At 37.5% G+C, this 27,830-nt stretch overlaps 2 protein-coding genes across 5 annotated transcripts; one reads left to right on the top strand and one right to left on the bottom strand.

Annotated features, from left to right (window-relative positions):
- The first annotated feature begins 265 nt into the window (after positions 1–265).
- Positions 266–16,939, top strand: gad3 (glutamate decarboxylase 3). The gene is made up of 15 exons (XM_048163202.1): positions 266–483; positions 994–1,145; positions 1,791–2,033; positions 2,106–2,196; positions 4,940–5,052; positions 5,170–5,285; positions 5,557–5,636; positions 5,727–5,781; positions 8,095–8,211; positions 8,297–8,361; positions 9,208–9,286; positions 11,292–11,441; positions 16,029–16,136; positions 16,309–16,398; positions 16,540–16,939. The coding sequence occupies exons 1-15, from the start codon at positions 476–478 to the stop codon at positions 16,711–16,713; spliced, it is 1,641 nt and encodes a 546-aa protein (XP_048019159.1). The 5' UTR covers positions 266–475; the 3' UTR covers positions 16,714–16,939.
- rnf152 (ring finger protein 152) lies at positions 14,258–27,279 on the bottom strand. 4 transcript variants are annotated; one of them, XM_048163203.1, is made up of 4 exons: positions 27,141–27,279; positions 21,971–22,078; positions 21,011–21,611; positions 14,258–14,997 (listed from the first exon to the last, which is right to left on the bottom strand). In XM_048163203.1, exons 3-4 carry the CDS (start codon positions 21,485–21,487, stop codon positions 14,827–14,829), a joined length of 648 nt encoding a protein of 215 aa, XP_048019160.1. In that variant the 5' UTR covers positions 21,488–21,611; positions 21,971–22,078; positions 27,141–27,279; the 3' UTR covers positions 14,258–14,826. The 4 variants fall into 4 exon arrangements, with proteins under 4 accessions (XP_048019160.1, XP_048019161.1, XP_048019162.1 ...); XM_048163204.1 differs by lacking the exon at positions 27,141–27,279 and adding an exon at positions 25,303–25,853; XM_048163205.1 differs by lacking the exon at positions 27,141–27,279 and adding an exon at positions 22,227–22,711.
- Between the last annotated feature and the right edge of the window lie 551 nt (positions 27,280–27,830).

Raw genomic sequence — 27,830 nt, 5'->3', positions numbered from 1 at the left:
TTTTTTTATAAATACACAAATAGATGGAAGAAGAATAGAAATCAAGGTAAGTGCTACAGGGTCAAATTGGTATATACTTAACAAGCCTGCAGGATTCATATAGGGGAGACATTTGGCCTTGAAGAGCAGAGCTACTGTCACTTGACTGCTTCAAGATTTTTCCATCTTCACATAAACCCCTTTTTTCATGCCTAGGCATCTGTCTGTGTCAAGGCAGTGGAGAGAATGAACACATTCAAATCAATTAACAAAAGAAGAGAGAGAGTCTGAAAAGGTGATGAGACTGTGGGCTTTTTTTTATCCTTATGTAATAGCATTGCTTTCATTGGGATGGAAAGCCATGCGCTATGACCACACCTAGTTTGACTGAAGGCTGGTTGATTTTCAACCCTGGGGTGGAGGCTAAGCCTTTTATAAATTTCAGCCATTTGGCACAGACTCTAGATATTAACAGTCTACAACAGTGGATGCCTCAATGAGAAGGTAAACTACATTGATTTATTGTTGATTATTATAACGTGTTACAATACCATTCCATGCTTTTAATTTAATCATACTGTACAATATCTGAATCTGCAATAATCTGTGTTAACAATCAGTGATTGGTATTCACATAAGTGGTTGTTCACTGCTGATATTAAACCATTTTTGGTTTGGATTTTAAATTTTTTCATGAAGTGGTATCATGTAAAAGTTTTGTGTGTTTGTCTCAGTGTTGTTATTGTTTAATAAAACCAAAACTATTAAATTATTTTCATTAATTGAAATAAAGCTGAAATAAAAATAAAGTATGCACTAAATACTGCAAAACTTAAAAGAATTAAATGGAATGTAGAAATGTTGCCTTGGCAGTTAACTGAAATAAAATAAGTTGAAGTTGACAAACTAAAATGACTAAAACTGAAAACATAAACATAATAATGAAGTATCTGTGGGTGTTTGAGCTGGTATGTTGATCCGGGTGTTTGAGATGGTATGTTGATATGTGTGCAGGTCTATTGGAAACATAATGGAGTTCACACAAGCTGATAGGCAGCATTTGGACAAGAGCAAACAGGACACAGGTTCTTTAGGAAACACCGATGACGCCCTGAAATATGATAGTGGGCGCGTAGCCCATGACTTCAGCTGCATCCACAGCAAAGGTACAGCAAACACTTAAATGAAAGGGTGGCGAAATGTCTGAGCTTCCCCTTGCAGTACAACAACATTTTTTTAAAAGCACTACAGACCAGTATTGTGGCATTGTGGGTTTTTTTTTTTTTTCAGTTTGATACTAAGTGTAAAGAGTGTTTTGACTGAAACATGTTCAGACTTCAAGTAGCAAATAGCAGTTCATTCTGCATGGTTTGACATTCAATTATCTATTCAAATATTGTTACAATGGAATGAAATTATATAATGTATAACTTTCACTCTGAGCCGTTTCGGACAAAAGCATTTGCCACATGAAAAATAAAAAAAGTAAATATTAATTTAACTGAGATTCATTTTTAATTCTGCTGCAATTACTTCCACAAAGTAAATATTTTTATCCAGAAGAGTGAATTCAAATTATTTCAGAGCGCTTTTAAAAGTTTTTACATTTTCAAATTTAGAATGCAAATTAAACCAAAGAACTGTGTTCCAACTGCTCTGGATACGAGCTATTTTAGAAAAGAATGTCAAAGAATTGCTGGAATGTAAATTACAACCTTCATAAATTGATTGACAGAACAACCTGTTGATGTCCTTGCTAAGTAAGAAAATGTAAACTTTGTGAGAATGATGTGGATTTTGGGTTTGCTCAGATCTGCTCCCTGCTGAAGAGGGAGAGGAAGCAACCAAGCACTTCCTGCAGGAGCTGGTTAACATCTTGCTGGACTACATCAGTAAATCCTTGAAACGCGGCTCCAAAGTTCTAGATTTTCACTATCCACACCAGCTCAAGGAAGGTCTGGAGGGATTCAGCCTGGAGCTTCCTGACCAGCCGGATAATCTGGAGCAGCTACTGGTGGACTGCAGAGACACACTGAAATATGGAGTTAAAACAGGTAAGAACAAGAAAAACGACACAGTTGTGTTTAGTGGAAGCTTTTGTTAATATTGTTCTTTAATGTTGCTAGGTAATCCAAGATTCTTCAACCAGCTGTCAACCGGACTTGACATCATTGGTCTAGCAGGAGAATGGTTGACATCCACAGCAAATACAAACATGTGAGGCTCGTTCATTAAGTTTAATTTCTTCAACATTCATATTTTAATTATAAAAACAGAAAATAAATGTTGGGGAGACTTGGTTGCAACACTGAAATTTAGAAATAAGGTATAGGGATGAAAAGTTTGTATTTGACATTCTTTTACACAGTTTAGAGATATAATAGTGTTCAAAAATTTGGGGTCAGTCAGATTTTTTTTTTTTTTTTTTTTTAAAGAAATGAATACGTATTCAGCAAGAACACATTAAATTGAGCAAAAGTTATTTATTATGATACAAAAGATTTTTATTTCAAATAAATGCATGTAAAATGCATTTCAAAGAATGCTGAAAACACAGTTTCCACAGAAATATTAAACATCCCAACTGTTTTCAACATTGATTGAAATGTTTCTTTAGAAGCAAATCAACATATCAGAATGATTTCTGAAGGATCATGTGACACTGAAGACTGGAGTAATGATGCAGTAAATTCAACTGTGTCATGCAGGGAATTATTTTAAAGGTCCCGTTCTTCGTGATCCCATGTTTCAAACTTTAGTTAGTGTGTAATGTTGTTGTTAGAGTATAAATAAAATCTGTAAAATTTTAAAGCTCAAAGTTCAATGCCAAGCGAGATATTTTATTTAACAGAAGTCGCCTACATCGAACGGTCAGTTTGGACTACATCCCTCTACTTCCTTCTTTAATGACGTCACTAAAACAGTTTTTTGAGTAACCTCCGCCCACAGGAATACACAAGAGTTGCGTTTGTAGAGTGTGTTTGTCGCCATGTCGTCGAAACGCTGTTATTTTCATCCCGCAGTCCAATCACCGGGTCTGATTCCGGCTCAAAGTGATAGGGTAAAATTAAAGACATGTTTACAATAACACTGAGCGCGTGCATCTCCACGTTATGGTAAGAGGCGTGACTTTTCCGGGCACGGTGCGCTCAGAGCTGTCGAATCACAACACAGGAACCGCTGGCATTCTCGTTACGTATTTCTGAAGGAGGGACTTCATAGAACAAGGAAGTCATCAGCCTGTTTTTATGACAGTGGAAACAGCGGTATACAGACAATTAAATTATGTGAAAAGTACTGTTTTTTTTTTACACGCGAAACATGAACACATGTTATATTGCACACTATAAACACAATCAAAGCTTCAAAAAAACACGAAAAATGGGACCTTTAAAATAGAAAAAGTTATTCTAAATTATAATAATATTTCAGCACTTTTTTGATTGTATTTTTGTTTAAATAAATGCAGACTTGGTTAGATAAAAGACTTGTTTTTTTTGTTTTTTTTTTAAAAAACATTTTAAAAATCCTATACAGAACCCAAACGTTTGAATGGTAGTGTAAGATATGTATATGTAAGATATGTAAGATAAGATTTCGTATCGTGATGTATTTGTTACAACATTCGATTGAAATGGATTTTTTTTTTAAAAAGAAAAAAATTTAGGGGACTTTGTATCCATGTGTTGAATGTGATCTTGCTATATATTGTAAGAAAGTGTGGAGTTTTCAATGTTTGTCATTGCATTTATGACATATTTGATATAAAACTACATAAGCGACTAGGGGTGTAACGGTACACAAAAATGACGGTTTGGTGTCTCTGTCTTTAAATGTATTCAATTATAATTAAAATTTCCTTAAGGATAAAAAAATCTATCTCTGCTACAGCTGTAAACTATTAGGAAGCCCTTACATGCACATTACTATAATAAATGTGGATCGCCTGTTACTGACTGTATTCATTGCAGTGTTGCCAGATTGGAAATATCCAAGTATTGCATTGTACCAGACGCTCAAAATTATTATATATTTGGAAGAAAATTATCGTACGCTAGGTTTTAGTATAGATAACTGAACTAAATTAATGACTATAATGATTTTTACAACAGAATGAATCAATACTGAACTTACTTAAGCTGTACAATTGCACTATTTTAGGCTAAAATAGTGCGATTGTCCAGCTTAAGTTCAGTATTGATTTTTAGCTGCTGACTGTACAGCCAAAATTATGTTGCCTCTATCTCTGTAAAGCTACTTTGACACAATTTGCATTGTAAAAACTGTTATATAAATAAAGGTGACTTGACAAACGTAGAGAATACAGCTATTTATCTAGACCAGGGGTGTCTAAACTCTGTCCTGGAGGGCCACTGTCCTGCAGGGTTTAGCTCCAGCTTACCACAACACACCTGCCTGGAAATTTCCTGTATGCCTAAAAACCTTGATTAGCTGGTTCAGGTGTGTTTAATTGGGTTGGAACCCAGTGGCCATCCAGGAGCAGGACTGGACACCCCTGATCTAAACCAACAAATGTTTGACATGCAAATTACAACAATAGATAAATAAAAGTATAAACCGATTATAACGACCATCATTTAAAGTGTCAAAAAAAATTCTGAAATTATTGTACATTATGGGATTTTTTTCATTATTGATCGTACAGAGGTCAAAATTATCGTACAAATACGATAATTATCATATATCTGGCAACACTGATTCATTGTCTAACTGCATGAACCGAACCGCGACGACCGTACCATGATGGTTCGGGAGGAATACATGTACCGTTACACCCCTAGAATGAATTGATCGTAATAGGATCATTAAAATGTCTGTTAAAAAGAAATCCATTTCCATGTGGACTTTATAAAGCAAAAATATTACAGTTCCCACTCGCCTCTATTTCTTTTGCAGCTCATCAGAGCATTTATGAGCCTGAGTTCTTCTCCACTTACAGGTTCACTTATGAAATATCCCCAGTTTTTATACTCATGGAGGAGGTAGTTCTGAGAAAAATGCATTCAATTATTGGATGGCAAGAGGAAGATGGAGATGGCATCTTTTGTCCTGGTAACAAGCTGAAAGCACAAAAATACATGAAGCATTAATATTTGTGTTTTGAAAAATGAAAATTGGAACTTTTCCATCATTAGTATTTCATTAAACAGCTAATGGCTTTCTCCGCAGGAGGCACCATGTCCAATCTGTACAGTGTGTTGTTGGCTAGGTTTCATCTCTTTCCGGCAGTGAAGACCCACGGGATGTCTGCGATACCTCGCCTGGCGCTGTTCACCTCTGCGCACGTACATGATCTCATTATTGTTACCTCCACTCTCAGCAGGCGTGCTGTGACAGTTCCACTTACTCAATGAAACGCATAGCACAACACATTTCAGCTATTACCTCCTGACCCGCTGATTGGGAGGTCAGACGTTACGTGTCACAGCAGCGTTTTTAAAAGTCCTGATGGACTGCCGTTAATTCAAACATTTTATGTCTTCTTATGGTAAACCAAAAGGGCAGATCATGTTAGCTGTTTGCCTGTGCATGTTTAACATTTGCTTTCCTTATTAGAGTCATTATTCAATCAAGAAGTCTGCAGCAGTTCTTGGCATCGGCTCTGAAAACGTTATAGTCGTCAGATGTGATGAAAGGTAAGATTGGTGGACGGAATCATAAGTTCATCATTTGCTGTGTGTCCAGTTTAGCAAGATTAATAAAACTGGCTGATGTCTCTCTGTGAGGGGGAAGATGATCTCATCAGAATTGAACTCCAGCATTGATGCAGCAAAGTCTAAGGTTGGTCAAATGTGCTGATATTGAGCTAAATATTTAATATTATACACGTTTGTTTCCGGTCCCTGCCATTTATGGATTGCACATCCATATAACATGTTACATTTTATATAGTAGCACTGTGTATCACTCTGCTAATCTGTCTGTAGTGAGTAAAACTGGCCATATTGTAACATGCAGATTACTCAAAATGTCTTATTTATAGGACTGTTAATAGCAAAACAAATTTGAAGGGTTTAGTTGTACTGCTGTAGCCAAACATTATGAATATTATGAATATATACTGAATATATACAGCTTAAAAATTAAAGGGGACCTATAATGCCCCTTTTACAAGATGTAATATAAGTCTCTGGTCTCCCCAGAATGTGTCTGTAAAGTTTCAGCTCAAAATACCCCACAGAACATTTATTATAGCTTGTCAAATTCGTCTCTATTTGGGTGTGAGCAAAAACACGCCGTTTTTGTGTGTGTCCCTTTAAATGGAAATGAGGGCCAGGGCCGCTTTCCAAAAGAGGGCGGAGCTTTAACAGCTTGCGTTTCGGTTGCTCATGCTCAACAAGAATCTCTCACAGCCAAAATGACGATTGTCAGTAACGGTGTTCAGCCTTATATTGTTCAAACCAGTCGAGCACTGATAGAGAGGCTCAGGAAGAAGTTTTAGAATGCATTTGGACGTTACTGAACGGTTAGTGGATACATTTATTAAGTTGCTGTGGAGATTCAACTCATCGACTAGCATGTGCCGTCATGTTAATCTTTTGTAAAAATCCAGCATTGAATTGACCCTCGTTTGTGAAGTACTCCAGCGTAAAATGACGGCATGGCAACAACCAGTCATAGACAGTAAAAGAAATGGACACAGCGACCCCATTGGAACTCAATTGAGACAAGTGAAGCCCATTTTTAGCGATTTTTAGCACTTCCGTTTCTGACGCGCAGACTCATAGTATTTTAAAATGTAACGCCAGTACGCCATATTAAGTTAATGCATACTATTGCCTGCGAGCTTCTCCTCCTGTCTGTACGGTAATTTCTGTACTGTGCGACAGAGAGTCGAGTGGTTATGACGCAATCGTTAGCCTATTTTTACAAAAACCAGTGCCCAAGGAAGTCGACCGGAAGTTGAAGTCGGCCGCGTGCCGCCATCTTGTAGCAGAACTTCACTTGCGTTAGCATCCCATTGACTCCTATTCATTTTGGCGTCACTTTGACAGCGAATAACTTTACATCTGAGGCGTTTAAAGACTCCATTTGTCCATTATTTATTTCTAAAGATACACGACAATGTATAAAGGGCTCCATTACCTTCTATGTTACATTATGGCCCCGTAGAAACAGTTTTTGTAAAAATAGGCTAACGATTGCGTCATAACCACTCGACTCTCTGTTGCACAGTAGAGAAATTACCGTACAGACAGGAGGAGAAGCTCGCAGGCAATAGTATGCATTAACTTAATATGGCGTACTGGCGTTACATTTTAAAATACTATACAAAATAATTAATCAGAATACTTACTCCTGCTCACTCACGCCAAAGAACTCCCCGCTCAAGCTCGTCGTCTCTGCAAGATTAACGATGGCAGTTTGCACGCACAGCTACTAGAAGATTTACATCTGTCAGACAGGTTGCTGACGTCATCAAGCTTAGTTTGAGTCTGCGCGTCAGAAACTGAAGTGCTAAAAATCGCTAAAAATGGGCTTCAATTGTCTCAATTGAGTTCCAATGGGGTCGCTGTGTCCATTTCTTTTACTGTCTATGGCAACAACACTCTACTACAACAACTCTTCCTCTTCCCTAAAGCAGCCCAACATGGCCTCGCCCCCTTTGTTGCATATTCTCGGGAGCAGGGTTCATGTAAATTTTAGTGTTAGTGATGTCACCAACATGGGAAGAAGCCGAAGCTCATTGTAGTCCCTACAAGCCGTTTGTTGTAGTCCTTAAACAGAGAATTCTTTAAAAGAAAATTTCTCCCTTTGCATTGAACTTGCGTCGTCACTTTTGCAGATGTTGTTCATGCTCAAACAGCAACATTACACACTAACTAAAGTTAAAAAAGTGAAATCATAATCAACCACCCCTTTAAGATTGAATTCAAGGCTATACACCAATAGCCAGGGCCTAGTTGCTCACCTGACTTGTGACCTACAGGCGAGGTGCTGATATTCAAATCAACAACACTTCTGCTCATGTGATATCTTGTGTCTTCTATTTGGCTTCTGCACTATGCCATACCATAAACTTTGACTGAGCCAACAAATTTGTTGGCTTATTGAATGATTGTGTATTTTAAAATCCCTGTTTGCTGTCTGTAGGGTCTGGTCCCATTCTATGTCAATGCAACTGCAGGAACCACAGTCTATGGAGCCTTTGACCCTCTGAATGAAATAGCGGACATATGTGAGCGGCATGGCATATGGATGCACGTGGATGTAAAGAGTTTATTGTTATTATTATGTGCATTTTATTAAATAAAGTAAAAATTATGCAGCGCTTTAACGCTCTAACTTCATTTAGGCTGCTTGGGGTGGAGGCTTGCTTCTGTCAAACAAACATCGTGTGAAAATGCAAGGAATTGAAAGGTAACCTAAAAAAGTCATTTTGATTGTGTAATGTGTTCCTGTTGCTTAGTGGCACTAGAAACGCCTATATCATGGGATTGATTCACCAGGAAAATTGGTGGTAAAATTTATACCTTGAGTACAGCACAAATTGCTTTTGATAAAAGCCTCTGCTAAATGTGCTAAATGTTAACTGGGCAATGGTACAACATTTAGTCCATGTTAGGAGTGCAGATATCATTGTTTGAGATGAAATAATTTGGCATAAGCAATGTCTAACTCCAATAGAGGAGTGTGCCACAGAATTAAAAATTTTTTTTTTGTATTTACCCGTTCACATTCCTGTATACACATGCTACCTGTTTATCAGCTAGTTGAAATCTCTAGTTGCTTGTCTAATGCGAGCATGGGCTGCTCCATCTATCTTAAATGTCAGCAGTCGATTCTCTAGGTGCTTCTTCAACATCCCTCTGTTTCATTTTCTTTTAATCAACACAAAGTGCCGCCTTCATTGCAGCTACGTTTTGTGTTCTGCTGGATAATTCAAGTCATTTCTCTACAATTTTAGCTGCAAAGGGAGTGTGGTAAAAGCACATTGACATTTACTCTGAGACAGTATTAAAACATATAACCCCTGTGTGCCTAAAAACGTTCTTTCTTTCATTTCTTTTGTACTGGTTGGTCAGAACCCGCAATTACAGCATTGCTTCTAGAGTACATCAAATTGATAAAAGTTTCAGTCTAATGGATTCCACCTCCACATTTACCCGTTTCAAAAATCATTTTAGATTTTAAATGTGTACTTTAAATTGGTGGATTTTTTGTTAAATTCTAACATTATCATGCTATTCATATGCTTTTAACCAGAGCCCATTCTGTGACCTGGAACCCGCACAAGATGATGGGCGTCCCACTGCAATGCTCAGCCATTCTAGTGAAGAGAAAGGTGAGCTGAGACGGACAGTTTAATCTATGGTGTTAATCTTAAATAAAGGTCTGTAAAATAAATAAAGAGATATCAAATCCATATATTTTTATATTTATTACTGCTCTGAAGAAGCTACATAACATAAATGTATAAAACAGCACGTGTAAGGTCATTTTTACCCGTGTTGTTTTCGTATCATTGAGATACTAATTTAGTTTTTATTAACAATCATTTTTTATATTTTTTTTCTTATTTCATTTTAGTTTTAGTAAAAGTTGAAGTAATTTGGTTGTGTTTTTGTCATTTTTTTAATATGTCTTTATAGTTTAGAAAAGTTTATTTACTAAAGTTTGTAAAGTTTATTTAATTTCAAGTGATGAAAATGTTTGTTATGGTTAGTTTCAGTTTTAGTTACACATTTACACAAATGATGATGTCCAAAAGGACATATCCTTGCTTGTTAATATAGAGTCTTGCCTCGTTCAGCTTTTTGTGATAGTTGTATTTTCAAGTGACACAGTTGGCTCTCAATATCAGTATCAGAAAACAAAGTACAGACCACAGAGCATGCAAGACAATCAGAATTTCTATCCCAGGGGCCAGATTCTCAAAATATTTTTAAGAAGAAAATTCTTCTTAAATGCTATTTTCTTATTTTCTAACTTAAAGGGATAGTTCACCCAAAAATGAAAATTTGACGTTTATCTGTCAGTCGTATAATGCATGTCAATGGTAACAAAATCTATGAGAGTCAAAAAAATATGCACAGACAAATCCAAATTAAACCCTGCGGCTCGTGACGACACATTGATGTCAGAAATACTAAAACGTTCATTGACAAAACGACCGGTTTGTGCGAGAAACCAAACAGTATTTATATCATTTTTTACCTCTAATACACCACTATGTCTAACAGTTGTTATACAAATGGAAGTAAATCACTAAAAAACATGGTTTTATTGCATCAAAACTTTTATTTGGTTACTTTTTGTAAGGGCAGCTTTACAAATAAAAAGGACACATACAAAGATCTTGTTCACATACCTCAGTTGGATGTGGAAAACCCATAGGCACAGCTGATGGTTTAAGTTGTACGTGATCCTCTCCTGGGTATGTAAAATCATCAGGGGAAAAATGATCGCTGCAGACCCTCAACAACTTTAGTACGTTAATGGGTGTGTTGATATCCAGCCGAAGAGCAATCAACCATAACTTCAGGTGAGCAGGCTCAGAAGTTGGGAATAAGTGGAAAGTCACCACTCCCAAATGAGTTTGCAAGAGAGAGCATAATCTTTTAGTTTTAAGTCAGTTTGAACAATCTGGATAAGCGCAAGTAAGTACCATTTTGATTAGCCGTCGTACCTACAATGTTTATGCACTGTGTAAACAATAAGTGACGTATACGCACGAGAGATCACTTCCGGCGTTTGCGTAAACTACGCCAGAGCGCGTACACACCTCACGCACTGGATGCCGTGCGCGCGCTCAAGGCAGTTGGACATAGTGCCGTATTAGAGGTAAAAAAAAAATGATAAATGCTGTTTGGTTTCTCGCACAAACCGATCATTTTGTGTCTTAGGACATCAATGTGTCGTCACGAGCCGCAGGGTTTAATTTGGATTTGTCTGTGCATGTTTTTTTTTTTACTCTTATAGATTTTGTTACCATTGACACGCATTACATGACTGACAGACTGCAACGGTTGGAGTTAAAAATCAGCATTTGTGTTCTACTGAAGAAACAAAGTCACCTACATCTTGGATGCCCTGGGGGTAAGCAGACAAACATCAAATTTTCATTTTTGGGTGAACTATCCCTTTAAGAATTTTTCAAGAATTGCACTTAGGAACATTCTTACAAACTTAGAATTTATCTTTCTCTGAGTTTTTGTCAAGAACAGTGGGCAGCTTCACTGCTCAGGACAAACCAGGTCATCCACTATCACCAAAGGCAGCAAACAGTCCTTGATGCTTGAGGAGGGATTGAAAACCAAGGGTATGTAAAGGTCAAGTGTTGTTCTCAGGGCCTCCTGCAGGAATGTAATCAGCTCTGTGCTGAGTATCTCTTCCAACCTGACAAGCACTATGACGTGACCTATGACACCGGGGACAAAAGCATTCAGTGTGGACGGCATGTGGACATCTTTAAACTGTGGCTCATGTGGAAAGCGAAGGTAATGACAGCTTTAAAATAAATGTCACTTAAAATAAATAACACGCTCTCCTTTTTCAAAGCGTGTATTCAGAAATGTGATAGGAAAATGACAGTTCCATACAAAAAATAAAAATTCTTTGAGAGTTGAGTGGAGAAGAAAGATTGTTTGAAATAATAATAATAAACTTTATCTTATATAGCACCTTTAAAGCAGCTTCTGAAGGCACTTTACACAATTAAACAGTCAAATAAAATACAGAGTTAGAACAATCAAGTACAAGCTAACCGTGTTTTTAATGCTAAAAAGTAAGGGGACTAAAATTGAACCCTGGGGGACACCAGTAGGGACAGAGCCAATGTCATACCTGAAACCACTCATATAAACAAAGTGGCTGCGATAAGAGAAATAAGACTTAACCAGATTAAAACAGTCTCAGAAACACCAAAGACAGTTTCAAGACAGTTGAATAAAAGGTTATCAAAGGTGGCACTAAGATGGAGGGAGACCCAGAATCTGAAGCTATTAACAGACTACTTGACCAAAGCTGTTTCAGTATATGGAGTTTTCAAAAATCAAACTGAAGGGGCTCAGAGAAATTATTAAAAATGAGATGATTGTGCAGCTGCAAAGTCACAACACTTTCAATTTTTTTTTGCCAGAAAAGGAAGATTTGATATAGGGTGATAATTGTTTAAATTGTTCAAATCAACATTATGCTTTTTTGGAACAGGGGTTACAGCAGAAGATTTCAGTGCTGCTGGCACAACACCTGTGATCAAAGAGTCATTTATAAACGCTGAGAACATTATAAATGACTCCCTACTCAGCAACTCACAGCCAATTTGAGAAAAATTAGAGAAGGATTTGCCAGAATAACTAGTTGAGCAGAGTGGTGAAGAGGAGACAGGTGCAGCATGAATAAGTTCATGGACAGCATCAATTTTAGAACTGAAGAAATGAATTATTACACAGCTGATTTGAAACAGGCAGGGTGGTATCAACATTTACTTTTAGCAGTCTGTTTATAGCATGAAAAAGATATCTGCGATTGTTTTGATTATTAACAATAATCTGATAAAAATAAGCAGACTCCATTTCAGTTCTATATTCACCCAAATGGTCTTTCCAAGCTTGAAAAAATACATTCAAGCCAGAGTCAACTTGCGCTCCATTTTACGACAAGCTGCCTTCTTGGAGTGAATAGGTTGTCATTATACCAAGGAGCAGAACGGGCAAAAGAAACATTGCATGGCTTCAAGGGAACAAAGGAGCCCAAATTTGAGGCAACAACATTATTTAGCTGTAAAATCTTATCTTCAAGAGGAGCTGATGAAAGACCATATTGAGAGAGGAAACAACAGAGTCTGCAAAATCTGATTAATTGATTTCGATTAACGGAAATTAACAATGCGTGAAGATGATGTACTTGGAAGAAGCAATTCCGGATTTAAAAAGATCCCCAGATGGTCAGAGAGACCAATATCAACAGAAAACAGCTGAGACACAAATGAATCATATTAGCAATCACAAGGTATAAAGTATGAGCTTTGTTGTGAGTTGGGCCACTAATAAAACAATCCAGTAAAAATAAAAGTCTTTAGTCATCACACAGTCATTTTGGTCAATATGTTAAAATCCCCCAAAATAAGCATTCTCCAGAATTTAAGACACAACATTGACAGCAGTTCATCCAACTCAGGCATAAAAGCTTAATTTGCCTTTGATGGTCTTTAGACTTTAGTGATGATAGTTACTTTAGGGCAGAAAGACTCAACACAAGGCATTCAAATGATGTAAACTGTGGTACACACATACCCCTTTTCCACCAAGGCAGTTTGAGTGCTGGTTCGGAGCCAGAGCCTAGTTTCAAATCAGTTCTTTGTCTTTCAACAAACAAAGCACCAGCTCCGAACCAGGAAAAGTGGTTCGTAAGTAGCACCAAAACATTGCTGGGCTAGAAGTAAGAACCGCTTGCGTCAGGGGCTGGGGGCGGGGTTACCATGACCAACAAGAAACTTGTGACCGCCATTTTTGAAATAGCAGCTCGATTGTAATCGCTGTCTATATACAAATTACGGCGAGCCGTGTTTGGATGCCGATGTAGGTTCGCAAAGCCATGAGCATCTACAGTAGTGAAACATCCGCAATTGTTGATAGAAGGCTTGTTCGAGATGCATCGGAGCAGCGCGGACCGATTCGGCGGGTGCCGCGGGAGCTTTTGTAGAGTATACGACTCCTTGTACTTTTGGATCGTTCTGGCGGAGCTTTGATGTCATGTGCCGATCGCTTTGCGAGAAGCCGATGCATCTCAAACGAGCCTGGTGTATTTGTGTTTGGAGCTGCGGCGCTAGCTTTGCTGTGCAATATGAGATGTATACAGTGACGCAAGACCTGGCTCTGTGGTGGCTCTCTAGCCTGTGGAAAGGCAAACTGGTCAAAGTCCCTTTAAGACAAGTCATTTCACTCGGCGGCCATCTTTGAAACGCCCCTCGGGCATCCTGGGCATCATGCAATCTCTTTGAATGGGGAAACATCAAATTCTCCAAAACTGTTCGCCAACCTTACGATTAAATTTCATATTTGAAATCACCAATGAAATCTAACAACAACCGGCTCATAAATTTAGTTTCTAAACGCTCGAATCATGACAAAAAAAAGCTATTTTTCGGGCTGGATCAAGCTTCGTCTCTTCGGAGGCGCGCGTCTGACTGTTTCTATAGAAACCGGTGATTCTAACGGCCGCTGAAGTGACGCGATGACTTTACCAGTCGGCGATTGGCTCTTATTTAGAAGGCGGGACTTATTCCGCCATATTGCGCGTTACACTTTCTCCCATTCAAAACAATACGAGTGACACGTCTTGTGTTATTCTATAGTCTTTGAAATTGGTTCTTAGAAGGCTCGTCAGTTGAACCAACTCCGAACTGGCACTAGCACTAGCTCTGAACTAGCACCTGGTTCGTGCTAGTGGAAAGGGGGTAGCCTAACAGAGTGCTGATGTTAAATTGCCGATAATGATCCCCCCACCTCTACGAGTGAGTCATAGGAGATCAAACAGCCTATAGCCCTCCGGAGTAATCTTGTTAAAAAGAAGTCTGTTGTTTTGTTTGTGCCATGTTTCTGTTTAAATCAGTAACTCCAGTTTTCCAACTGTGTCATTGTTTATCTTAAATTCAGTATTGAATCATTCTGTTGTAAAAATCGATAGTTATTAATTTAGTTCATTTATTTATACAGCAGCTCTGGAGAACACAGTGATGTCATCATTCAGCTAAGTTCAGTTTGCATACAATGACAATTGAACAGTGCATGATTATGATTAGCATTGCAGGTCAGAAGTCAGACTGGGATTGGGACAGTCAAAATATTTAATCCAGTTTCATCTGGTTGAAGATCGGATTCATCACGCCGGTATGGAGACGGGTTTTTTGAGGATCTGTACCACTGGCTGCCGTGTCGATGAGGCCTTGTGTCTAGTTGAGACAATCTCTGCTGACCCTTCAGGGATGTGTTGGTAGCCGCAGGTCCTCCATCTGATCTGTATACGGCATGGATCCGGCTGACTACAGTAAACCTTGGGATAAACAGAGAGACTAATATTAGCGTAGATGCCATTTTTCTTATGATCTAACAAGTACATTTAGTGTTACAGGAAGTGTTCCCAGTTCCGACTGACCTAATTTATGCAGCCCAACAATCATTTAACTGATTTGAAAATAGAAATTGTTAATGTGTTATGTGTGTGCTAGGTTAAAGAGATGCGTTTTTAGTCTAGATTTAAACTGACAGTGTCTGCTTCCCGAACAATGCTAGGAAGACTGTTCCAAAGTTTTGGTGCTAAATAGGAAAGGTACAGCCTGCGGTTTATTTTGATATTCTAGGTGTTATTTTAACTGGCCAGAATTTTGAGATCGTAATAGACTATAATGCATTAAGAGCTCGCTCAGATACTGGGGAGCTAAACCATTTAGTGCTTAGTAAGTAATAAGCAAAATTTTAAAATATATACAATGTTTAATAGGAAGCCAATGCAGTGTTGACAGAACTGGGCTAATATGGTCATACTTCCTGGTATTAGTAAGAACTCTAGCTGCTGTGTTTTGAACCAGCCGGGGTTTGTTTATCAAGCCAGTAGGGCAACCACCCAGTAGAGCCCTACATTAATCTAGCCTTGAGGTCATAAAACATGAACTAACTTTTCAGCATTTGTCATTGAGAGCATATGTCATAGTTTAGATATATTTTTTAAGTTGGAAGAATGTGGTTTTACAGATGCTAGAAATGTGACTTTCAAATGAAAGATTGGTATCAAAGAGCACACCCAGTTTCGATTACAAAAGCATGATTACAAAACCTGCACAGCCAAAATAGTTCAATGTAGTTCAATATTGAGAATTGAAAAGTAGAAATTGTACCCCAGTTACAACCAAACATATTCAAAACATATTTATGTTATTTAGTATTTCATATAATTATATTCTTTTTTTTTCTGATTTAAATATGACAAAATGGCAAAAACAGTGCTAAACCTTGAAGCACAACAATCCAAACACATTTTTTTCTTTTCTTATACAGAAAAAAAAATGTTGAATATATTCTTTGTAGGGCTCCGAGGGTTTTGAAGCACAGGTCAACCACTGCCTAGAAAATGCAGAGTATCTTTACTACAAGCTGAAGAGAAGAATAGATTTTCAGCTTGTCTTCAAAGGAAAAGTAAGTGCCATGTTTCTGTATACTTTCAGCATATTTTAAAGATGGAAATTGCTGGGTGATTTCAACAATTGTTGTAAGTAATGTTGAATTTCAGCAGCCTGTCTGCCTAGCCGTTACATACACATGGCTGTCATCACGTTATGATTTCATATTTCCTGTATTATTATTTCAGCCTGAACACAGTAATGTCTGCTTTTGGTATCTCCCAAAACGAGTGCAAAGCATTCCTCCAGGCCCAGAGCGAGACCGAGAACTTCACATGGTAAGTCAAGAAATTAAGCCTTTTTCATTTTTTAATAAACAAGTAAATTAAGGAAGACAAATAGTCTCCTTTTAGTTATTTACAGACCTGTTCCCATTATCTGCTTGAGGCTTTACAAGCTGACATTATAAATTCCCACAGGTGGCTCCAAAAATCAAGACAAAGATGATGGAGGAAGGATTCACAATGATTGGCTATCAACCTCTGGAAGACAAAGTGAATTTCTTCCGTTGTGTTTTCTCCAATCCAGCCACCCAGAGGGAGGATGTGGACTTCCTATTAGATGAAATTGCTCGTCTGGGTTGTGAACTCTAGAGTGCAAAAAAATCACTCCTTTGTGCAAGATACATATTTATTTACAGCCTTCTTTCCTCATACCATTGATGCAATTACATGCAGTCCTGCGAACAGCTTTATTTTTATGTCTATCTTTGAACATTATTAGCCATTACTAATAATTTTCCCTTTGTCACATTCCAAACGGAATAGATGATCACTGATTTTCATTAAATCAACGTGCTCCTTTAAGAGGCATCACTTATACAGTATACCATGACTAAATGGCACCTGCTCTTAATCAAGTTGTACAAATAGAGTAAATTTTGAAGGGATATTGGAATAACTCCAGTCTTGCTGTTGTCAGATAGCTCAATTGTTTTGCAGTCTACTAGTGCCTCCTGCTGGTGGGATCTTCTAATACAAGACTAAGACAACATATAAACTGTATTATATATATTTTTCCTATAGGGATGCTCAAATAAGCACATTTTTGGTCTCTGTACATCAGAATTGGTTTGGTTTTTATGCTTTGCTCTGTCCTACATGAAAGGAATTTTATCTGAAATTGATTTTACACATTATTTATTTGTCTACCACCTGCTGCTCTAGCTCCATAAGTAATAAATTTATGTAACATGCAGGTTCCTTCAAACTAGTTTTATTAATGAAGCACAACCTGTTAGCTGGGATTAGTTTGTCTTCAACCAGACCACAAATGACAGTTAAGACTGGAAATTGGATAGAACTGCTGATTTTTTTGTTACCCTTTTATCCCAAGCTCTTTGTTCTGACAATATTTTTATCCCTGTATTTTCCAAGTGTAAATTTCAGAAGCATATGACAACATGCTTGCGCAAAGCATAAGAGGATTTTTGAGTGCGTGTGACTGCGAAGATGGATTGTGTCAGTGTTGTGTGTTAATGGCCTGTTAAAGGCCCCTTTGGATAGGTGATTTACTAAAGTTAGAGGAGAAACCGACATGTGGACAACACCATCAATCATGTACAGTGCAGCCTAGTACTCTTGTATGATTTCAGCAAATGCATGCAGTTCTGTAGCATGTTGACAGCAGGCCGAGGTAAATGAGGTGTGCTCCTTTGGCATTGTGAGACAGTGCTCTAAATATGCATAGTGATTGTTAAATCTACACCAAAAGTATGTGGAGGCCGTTGGAACACCACACCCATATTTTCTTTCTGAACACTTAATTTTCAAAGCAATGGGGATTAATGAAGAGTTGTTCCTGCGTTTACTGCTATGACAGCTCCCACTCTTCTACATTTACACATTTATTAATTGAGCAGACTCAAACAACTGGATGTACAGGCAAAGTCTTTGGTATAGTTATCAGGTGAATCAGCCCTGTTAAAGGGTTAGTTCACCCAAAAATGAAAATTCTGTCATTTATTACTTACCTTCATGCTGTTCCACACCCGTAAGACCTTCGTTAATCTTCAGAACACAAATGAAGATATTTTAGTTGAAATCCAATGGCTCCGTGAGGCCTCCATAGAAAGCAATGACACTTCCTCTCTCAAGATCCATAAAGGTACTAAAAACATATTTAAAGCGGTTCTTGTGAGTACAGTGGTTCAATATTAATGTTATAAAGCGACGAGAATATTTTTGGAACGCCAAAAAAACAAAATAACGACTTATAAAGTGATGGCCGATTTCAAAACACTGCTTCAAGAAGCATCAGAGCACAAAATTTGAATCAGTGTGTCGAATCTGCTGTTCGGAGCGCCAAAGTCACGTGATTTCAGCCGTTGGCAGTTTGACACACGATCTGAATCATGATTCGACACACTGATTCATTTGTGCTCCGATGCTTCCTGAAGCAGTGTTTTGAAATCGGCCATCACTAAATAAGTCGTTATTTTGTTTTGTTTTTTTGGCGCTCCAAAAATATTCTCGTCGCTTTATAATATTAATATTGAACCACTGTACTCACATGAACCTATTTAAATATGTTTTTAGTACCTTGGATCTTGAGAGAGGAAGTGTCATTGCTCCCTATGCAGGCCTCACTGAGCCGTCGGCATGAGGGTGAGTAATAAATGACAGAATTTTCATTTTTGGGTGAACTAACCCTTTAATTACAATGTTGAGTACTGTCATATGCTTGTCATGATTTTTGAGATCACTCAAATGTGTTGATGTCTTTAATACGTGCATTTTTCATATACCATATCTATTTATAATCACACTTAGCCTATAAGATTACAATTTAAAAACATTCCAGTGATGGTCTAAAAAGGTATGCAAAATGACCTTGATTAACAACTGATCACTCATAATAATTTGTCTTATATTATAATCATTTAGTTTGTATAGGAGTGATTTGTCAAAAGCATTAATCCACACATTACATCACAATGTGGAATGTTGAAATGCATGCAACAGAAATGTATGCTATTTCTTTTCCAAGAATGATAGGTGATATTTTCCCCCAAAACGGTAAAGACACTGTCATCAATCAAGTGTGATGGGTAGTGTTGACAGCTTCTGACGCAGATGGGTGAGCCACACTGGGCCAGAGCTCGTCACATATTTGGATATCAATGTACAAATGTTGTATTCAAAAATTGTGTATGAAAATTATTAATTAGATGTACATATATTATACATATTAAATCAAAACAATGTTTTAAATTTGCATTTTAGTGCCTTAAGTACAACTTAAATCACAGGAGTAGGTCTACAGCTGTAACATAAGCTAATGAGAGAAATCTAATTTTGATCTAACATCCAACAAGTTGCTGATAACATCATTAATAATGTCTGGGGAACAGGGGTGTAATAATGTTTCATTAAAGGAGTAGTTCAGGCAAAAATGAAAATTTGTCATCATTTACTCACCCCCATGTTGTTCCAAAACTGTTTGACCACCTTCTGCAGAACTCAAAAGATTTTATTTTGAAGGATGTTGGTAACCAAACTCCTACTGCATGCAAGACATTTCTCAAAATATCTTCTTTTATATTTTTGGAAGAAAAGGTCATACAGGTTTGGATTGGAACTTCAGTACATGAGGGCGAGTAAATAATGACAGAATTTAAATTTTTGCCTGAAATATTCCTTTAAGTGTCTTAAAGCTTTTTTTTTTTTTTGACAAACTCATTGAAAAGTTTGGGGTCGGGAAGAATTTTTAATGTTTTTGAAACTGAATGAAGTCTCTCATGCTCACCTAGGCTGCATTTATTTGATCAAAGATACAGTAAAAGTAATATTGAGAAATATTATTACAATTTATAATAACTATTTTCTATTTTAATGTGTAAATTACTCCTGTGATGGCAAAGCTGAATTTTCAGTGTCACATGATCCTTCAGACATCTTTCAGGATTATTTGATGAATGGGGGGGGGGGGAAGCATTGTTTGAAACTAAAAAATTTTTTTTAGCAATGCAAAAGTCATTACTGTCAATTTTAAACAATAATTAATAAAAAAAAAAAAAAAAAAAAAACTTACTGACCCCAAACTTAAACATGATTGATGTGCAGCTTTTTAAGTGGCATATAACAGTGTCAAATGGTTATTAGTAGCTTTTAAATGACACAAATAGCACACACAATTTGTTATGATTAATAACCAAATCGATCAGAGACTGATGTTTTCACTCATTTAATCAAAGGCAAATTCAAAACCCACAAGTAAAAAAATGTAATAGATTGTTTCCATTGTGGTATTTTAAAGAAACTGCTTAAATTGAAACACCTTAAAACAAGGACCAACTTTGATACATATACAGCAATGAACATTATTCAAAGGCAGTGCAGCTACATTATTAACATATAACATATTATGCATGTTATTTCATTTCTACAATTTAGTGTTGCACATCCTCTACAAATTGCACAACCCTACAGACTGTCAATAACGCACAACTCTAGTCTAGTATTAGAGACCAAGTTAATTTCCCTCAGGTACATACAAAACATGCAAATACATGGAGTCAACACTGCTAGATTCTTTCATGACATTTCTGCACATTAATTGAACAAATTCCCCAAGAATGAATGAATCAGGGCTTTCATAAACATTGAAATACCATAAATTGCATAGATTTTGCCCTTGAGTTCTTTCATGTCCTTTTTTCACTCATCTACCATATATGATCACAATCGTTTTTGAAATCACGTAAGAGATTTCACATTGGTTGGTCCATTTCAATTCTTAAATTCTGTTCTATCCGTCTCATCCACAGGAAATAATAGTGAAGCGTTTGGACACACAGGACATGTTATGCAACACGATACCCAGCAGAAAAATCAAAATGAACGCCACAAGTAGCACAGTGCAAACCCCCGTCCATGCTGTGGTCTTTACCTCCTCCATCCCCTCCTCACCCATGTCATCTCCCAACACGAGGCTCTGCCCATCAGAGACGTTTACCACCCCAACGCTTTTAGGGCCAAACCGGCATGCCGGTTGTCCAGGCAGCAGCGCCCCGTCTGCGTCCATAGGGACGGGCAGCAGGTAGCAACCATTGTTAGGTAAGTGTATAAAGATGGGGGTGTGTTCAGAGGAGTGAGAAAGACTGATAATAGAGAGTACTTCCGGGTCATCGGGAAGATATGAGACCGAAAGCCCGCTGGGGATCTGTGTCACGTAACGACACCAAGGACAGCGGATCTCTCTCTGGCTGAGCCTCATCTGGCTCAGACATACGGAGCAGCAGGTATGTTGGCAGTGCAGGAGTTTGGGACGGCGCCGTTGGCTGAAGTAGTTGAAACAGATTTGGCACTCAAGCCTGGAGCTCTGGGACAAGGTCTCCATTGACAATAAAACGTGGCTGTTGCACATACAACAAATCTACTTAGTTGCTTCAATGACAGTATCCTTGCCGATTTGTATCACCAGTGCACTTCTTTGTCAACCACTCGGTGTTGATCAGGCCGTCAGTGCTTTAATCCACGTCTGGCTCTGCCTGTGGAAGCGAGACGAGGACGTTGCATCAAAACAGACTGTCAAGAATTTAATCCAAGTGAACACTTTTGGCACATACACAAGCAGGCAGAGTGGTTCATTTATTATGCGCTAGCTCTGAGCTGGATCTAAACTCTTGTCAGGTTTGACTTGGGTGTAGATGTCCTGGATAAGCAAACAAATCAGCAGGGATTAAGACTGTCCACAGTCACCCTGAGCTTAGACACGGATCGTGAAGAATGATGAGGCTAAATTATGTATGTGAACTAAAAACATGTATAACAATATGTATAAGAGCTTAATCGGTTAATTATATGATTATGCAAAAATGACTTGACTGCTTCATGGAGTGATTCTTACCATGAGTTTAGCGCAGATCCAACCAGGGGTTCAAATCAGTCAATGAGCACAGCTGGAAATAAAGGCAGTCCAAAGGAATATCCTTCCCCATCTAAAGATGAAATAACTCTGTAAAAAAAAAAGGAAAATACATGACAGTGTTATAGAATGGTGCAGCATTGACGTATTTTTGTAGGCCAACTCAGAAGTTAGCTTCACCCTAGTCTCAGCCTCAGACACAGGGTTCCTACACATTTTCCATTTCAAAATTCCATACTTTTCCAGACTCAAATTTCCAGACCTCCTTCCAAACGTTTTTCTCCCATTGGTAAGCCTCGGTCTCCTTTTCTCTGTTTTCTCCGCTTCATGTTTGTAGTAGGGGTCTTACAGTCTTTTAGTGATTTTTAAACTAGTGTTTGATTGTTGAAATAAAGTTTAGTATTTAGTATTCACGTCTCGGCCCTTCTCTTCTTAAAAACCACATACCTGTGAGACTTTTGTTGGGGATTAACCTACAAGTACTAATATATTCCCTATAAAACCTAAAATAAAATAAAACCTATTCAAAAATAAATAATGAATAAAACCAAAAATGAATAAAACCTATTCAAAAAAAAATTTCACTTTGACTTCTGGACGGTGGAAATGGAAGTGCTAAAATGCTAACTTGTTTCCGGGTTTTGGCCTACAAAAATACATTATTCCTACACCAATCTATTTAGCTGTCTTAAGCCCTATTCGGACGGGATTGGTTTTACATGGGGAGGTGGAGTAAAGTAATTTTACCTCAGGATGTCTGTAATATTAATTAGCCAATTCGCACGGGACAAGACATCTCAGTAAAACTAGCAGAAGTGGGAGGGGTAACTCGATTTACGCACCGCCGTCACTTCCCTGTCGTCATGTGGGTATACATTGCTTCCTGATACAATGTGCGAAAACACATATAATCTAAATATATAAACTATAAATAACAGTTAGGTCCGATTTATTAATTAAATTCAGGAACTTAGCTAAAGACAAAATTAGTTTTGTGCCTCTGACAATTGCTTCGATCTTCTTTTTGCTCTGAATGGTATGTAGAAAATACTTGAGGTTTGCCACAGACTTGTCCCACCACCTACAACACAAATTAATGTTTCTTCAAGTGCTTCCATGCTTGAAAAATGCGCAGAAAACTACTTTTAAACAGGAAATTACGGAATTTTACCGTACAAATGTAGACCGGGTCTATTCGAATGGGATTAGTATTACCGGAGGTAATTTTTCCGGACCTTTTTTACAGAAAGCAAAAGTCGCCGTAATCTTTACTGACATTGTCCGTAATGATTACTGAGATGGCACATTCGGACGGGACTAAAATCACTGAGAAGCTCTGGTAATAATTACTTTACCCCCACCTCCCCATGTAAAACTAATCCCGTCCGAATAGGGCTTTACAGTTCATCTATTCTTGAAGTAGGGAGAGTGAGGTAATATGTGCCACTTTTTGAAGTTGTCCTCTAGACAAATTAGTGAAATTAGAGGTGCATAAAAAAAAATTAAAAAAAAAAGAACTCCTAAATATTGAAAATTTTTTAGATTTTAAATGGGAAGAAAGCATCTATAACATATGGCCACAGAAGATGTCTTCACAAAAAAAAGTTTAAATATATTTACAGAAATATGTTTGGTTTTAGTTACTTATGTTCCCCGTTTAGTATTTTGGCCATATATTTTCTATCAAAATAAATTTATATTTCATATTATATATATTAAAAAAACCAAACACATTTTGCATTCGCATTTACCATTTTGTCATATATTTTGGCATTGAAATATATTCACTTAATATAGTTTCTTTAATCTGCACTATTTACAACATGTATTTAGCATATTTATTATTTTAAATACATATGGCCAGAAATGGATATATTTTTATGATAATTTTTTTATATGTCTGACATAAATTTCATTTTATCTGTCACTTTTTGCATGTGCATCTCTCAATCACAGACAGCTGTGTAATATGAATCATTTCTAAATGCATGTCACGTAAAGGGGGTTTCAGACCTCACATGACACATCTAGTACTCCTCCTCCCCTGTCTGCTAATCTGCGTTTTTGTGCTCTTTTGTTCTGCTTTTTTTCTGTGCTTTATATCCCTCTTCTACTTCTTTTATTTAATGTTTTAAATTTATCATAATATCAAGGAATTTAAAATGTCCATAAGTTTGGAAGAACACTATATAAATAAAATGCATTATAATAATAATTATTATTATGTGTTCTGTTATCGATATAATGTAACCATGTAATCAGGGTAATTTCTTTGCCATGAAAGGTTGTTCTACTCAATGGGCAGCATAATCCACTTAGAGCAAGTGTTTATGTGCGCACACAATGAGAGCACAAATTTTCACTGGGTGAAAAAATTCCCCTTACAAGCAACAGCAAAATGTGACCTAGTTTAGTTGAGCCTGCAGGCAAAATTTCTGAAACCTGCATGACACATGACTATTAGCATGCATGAAGCTGACCAGTGAATGAGAGTTCAAAACCCCTCCGGCACTCATGACTCCTTCTGACCTTAACAAATTCAGAGCATAAACATTATTCCTAACCTCATCTAAAATTGATTTGAGGGCATTTGTTTCCTTCAGGTACTGTACAGCTAATATGCATTTTAATTGCTTGGCTCAGAGCTTGTCACTAAGGGAGGAATATTCAAGGAAAAAAATGAAGTGTGCCAGTGCTACAAACGTCAATCACCTGAGAAAAGAACGGATGCTTATCAAGTGACCAAGTTAAAGTTAAATGACTTGTGTCCACATTGCCAGCACTTTACTCCAGACTTCCTTTTGTTACACTTACAGCAATAACAATTATGTGCTTATGTGACCATGACATAGAAAACAAAACAGTTATCTCATTGTGCTCTTCTCTTTCAAGTTCAAAGGTTTACACCATGCAAGTAATTGCTCATATAAGTATAATTCAACTCCATCCCTTGAGGAGAAAAATAATTAATAATGCAATTAAGCCTGCTATTGTGGTATGAACGGACAGACGGCCCTGAGGGCTTATCCATTATTAAGTGCACATTATCTTGTGATGGAGAAGTAGAAATATTTCCTTTCTCTTTGGGATTTCCAGTCAAAACACATTACAGCAATCTCATAGACGGATTTAGGGACTCGCAGACACAAATACTTTTAATTTACGAATAAATCTAAGGGGCTTAACAAAAACAGTTTGACGTGAGAAGTCATGATTATTTCATGCTCATCCAACTGGTATCATTACAAATCAGAAAACAAATGTCCATTGCAAATAAAACAAATCCATCTTGCTGTGACGGAGAATTCAGTTACCTTGAAAACCACTCCAGCTCAATTTCACATTGCATAATTTCCTTCAGCAATTCTGGTTTGGCACACACAGGGGAGAAAATGTGCCAATCTATTAAATGTCCTGTGGGCAAATTTACCAAATCATATGAAATACTTGTGAAGGTGTAACCTTGAGAACATTTCCTCATAGTTATCACTTTTGTACTCGCATTAAACTCTGATTTTATGCTGAACAAGCTTGCTTTCACCTGTCACGGAAATATTAGTTTAATTTAGTTAAATTTTAGTTTACTTTAAAACAATAGGAGGGTCAAGTGCATAATGAAATACAATACACTAGATGCACCTCAAGTTATACTATCAAATGTGAAACCTTTGATTTCAGCTTTAAAAAATTAGAACCCCATGATAGAAGCTTTGCTGAGGGTCCGATGTCTCAAAAACTAAGACAATGAAACAAGCAGATAACAAACTGTCAGCTGCACGCTAGAGCGAAGCATCAACCTGATGGATGCAGCTGAATCAGGGGATTTGTCAGAAAGGGGGCAAAGCAAAAAATGAAAAATGTCACTTAAAAACTGAGACCGTGTGGCATTCTCAAGGACAATGCGCTGACTTGAGCAGGTGGGGAGGGGAGCCATTCATGCATGCTCTTGGCCTTTACTTTTGATGCCTTTTTTTTCTTGAAACATAGGACATCTGTGGGATATTGTTGTGCACCTCGAACATTAACCTGTGCAAAAAATGCAGAAATGTAAAACATCCCAAGGCAGGCGATGCGTAATTTATGCAGCAAAGTCACACAGTGTTTATTTTCATACTGCAACACAACTGAGCAGGGTGTGTTTCTGCTACAAGAATCAGATAAGCATTTAACTTTGTACTGAAATGCTGTCTTAACGGGTGTCAAATTAACAGAACCCTTACAGTGATTAAAGTGCAATGCCGACCATGTACACAAACGTGTTAATAAGAAACCAAATGTATAAAGAAATGGCCTCTCGAATGCTGAGTAGATCAAGCAGCGTCTGATAGCAGTGCACTGAGATGAGATAATGCAAGATAATATCAGTGGAATTCACTAATCCAGTCCCAAGGACATGGTAAAGTCAAACAGTATCTGATATCAACATTTCTGTTAAGGCTAAATGACATAAAACAGACTCTGTGAGCCAAAGGTTGGGTTTTTATAGGGATAACCCAAATATTTTGGGCTGTGTGACATGTACAGGCATTATCAGGGCATGTCTGTTTTCAAAGACAGGCATATTTAGACTAGTTGTCATTGTTGGCCGTCTCTCAAAACCTAGTAAGACGCCTACATAACATTTATCAGATGTGCTTTTAAAGTTCAACACGCCTATGCTACCCAGAAATGCTGCCTTTGTAGGTAGCTCACTTTGTTTTGACACGCAGCCATTGTGGCGTGCCACTACACAATCAAAACAAGACTTGAACCGGAACAGAGACAGAAAGCTGCCCGAAAAAATCTTGCTGCAATGCAAGAGAGCAAGTTTCTACAGTACTACACTTATGCGTAATACAACACATTACAAAACTTAGTGCCTTGGTACAGAGGATGAACTTGCTTTAAACAGACATATTACGTGTATTCTAATGAAGTTACACATTTAGCGAAGTTTATAATACCGCAGATAAAAAAAAAAAAAAAAAACGTACCATAACGCAAAATATGCATCAATGCCATGGAACAAAGACTGATCGAACATGTTTTGTTTCCTGTAAACTCTGTTTAAGAGTTTAACAAAATCTTAGCATTCAATTTTTGATGTAAATGCGCAAATCGGAAAGCCAATTCGTTGTATCCGTTTCTCTGAAAGGAGGGAAGAAAAACTCACCTTCTATATCGAGATGATCTTTCATCTTTTTATGCAAACGGTGAAGATCGCATGCAGAGCAGTCTCATCTGTCATACTTCACTCTGCCTTCTTCAAAGGCTATACTGTAAATGGTCCCTGCTACTCCCACAGCGCAGCCAATAGCGAGCGACGTCTGCGAAGAGAGCAGCCAATAGGGAAGCCAGCTAATCTGATTGCCACCAGCGTTGGTCGGGTCTGAACAGGTCTGTTCATTTTAGTCGTTTTAAAGGTGGATTATGTGTGTCACAAAACAAATACATACTTGCCTTGCACGCTAAGTAAAACAAACAGTCTTCTAAATCATATAATCCTCAATTTGAGTAAACACTAAACAAATATTAGCGATATAAAACCGTTTCCGTAGTTTAGAATGTCTTTATGAGCACTTTATGGATTTACAAAGTTGGATTTATAGCACTAATATAAATCTTGAAAGGACTAAACTAGGCTACTTGAGATACTAACAATGCTGTTAGTGAAGTAAAAACTGTGTTGCATGACAAGTTGTTTATCCATTTCTATACCACTCCTCTGGGCAAAGTAAGATTAAATTTAGAGGAAGCCATCAAAACGGACTATTAATGTCAAAGCTGTCATTCAAAGTGACATAACGTATCGCTTGCAACACTGAAATATAAAAATCAAATGGAGAATGCAGTCTGACATTTG

Source organism: Megalobrama amblycephala, linkage group LG17 (assembly GCF_018812025.1).
Source record: "Megalobrama amblycephala isolate DHTTF-2021 linkage group LG17, ASM1881202v1, whole genome shotgun sequence".
Taxonomy (NCBI): domain Eukaryota; kingdom Metazoa; phylum Chordata; class Actinopteri; order Cypriniformes; family Xenocyprididae; genus Megalobrama; species Megalobrama amblycephala.
This window is presented reverse-complemented; position numbering and strand designations above follow the sequence as displayed.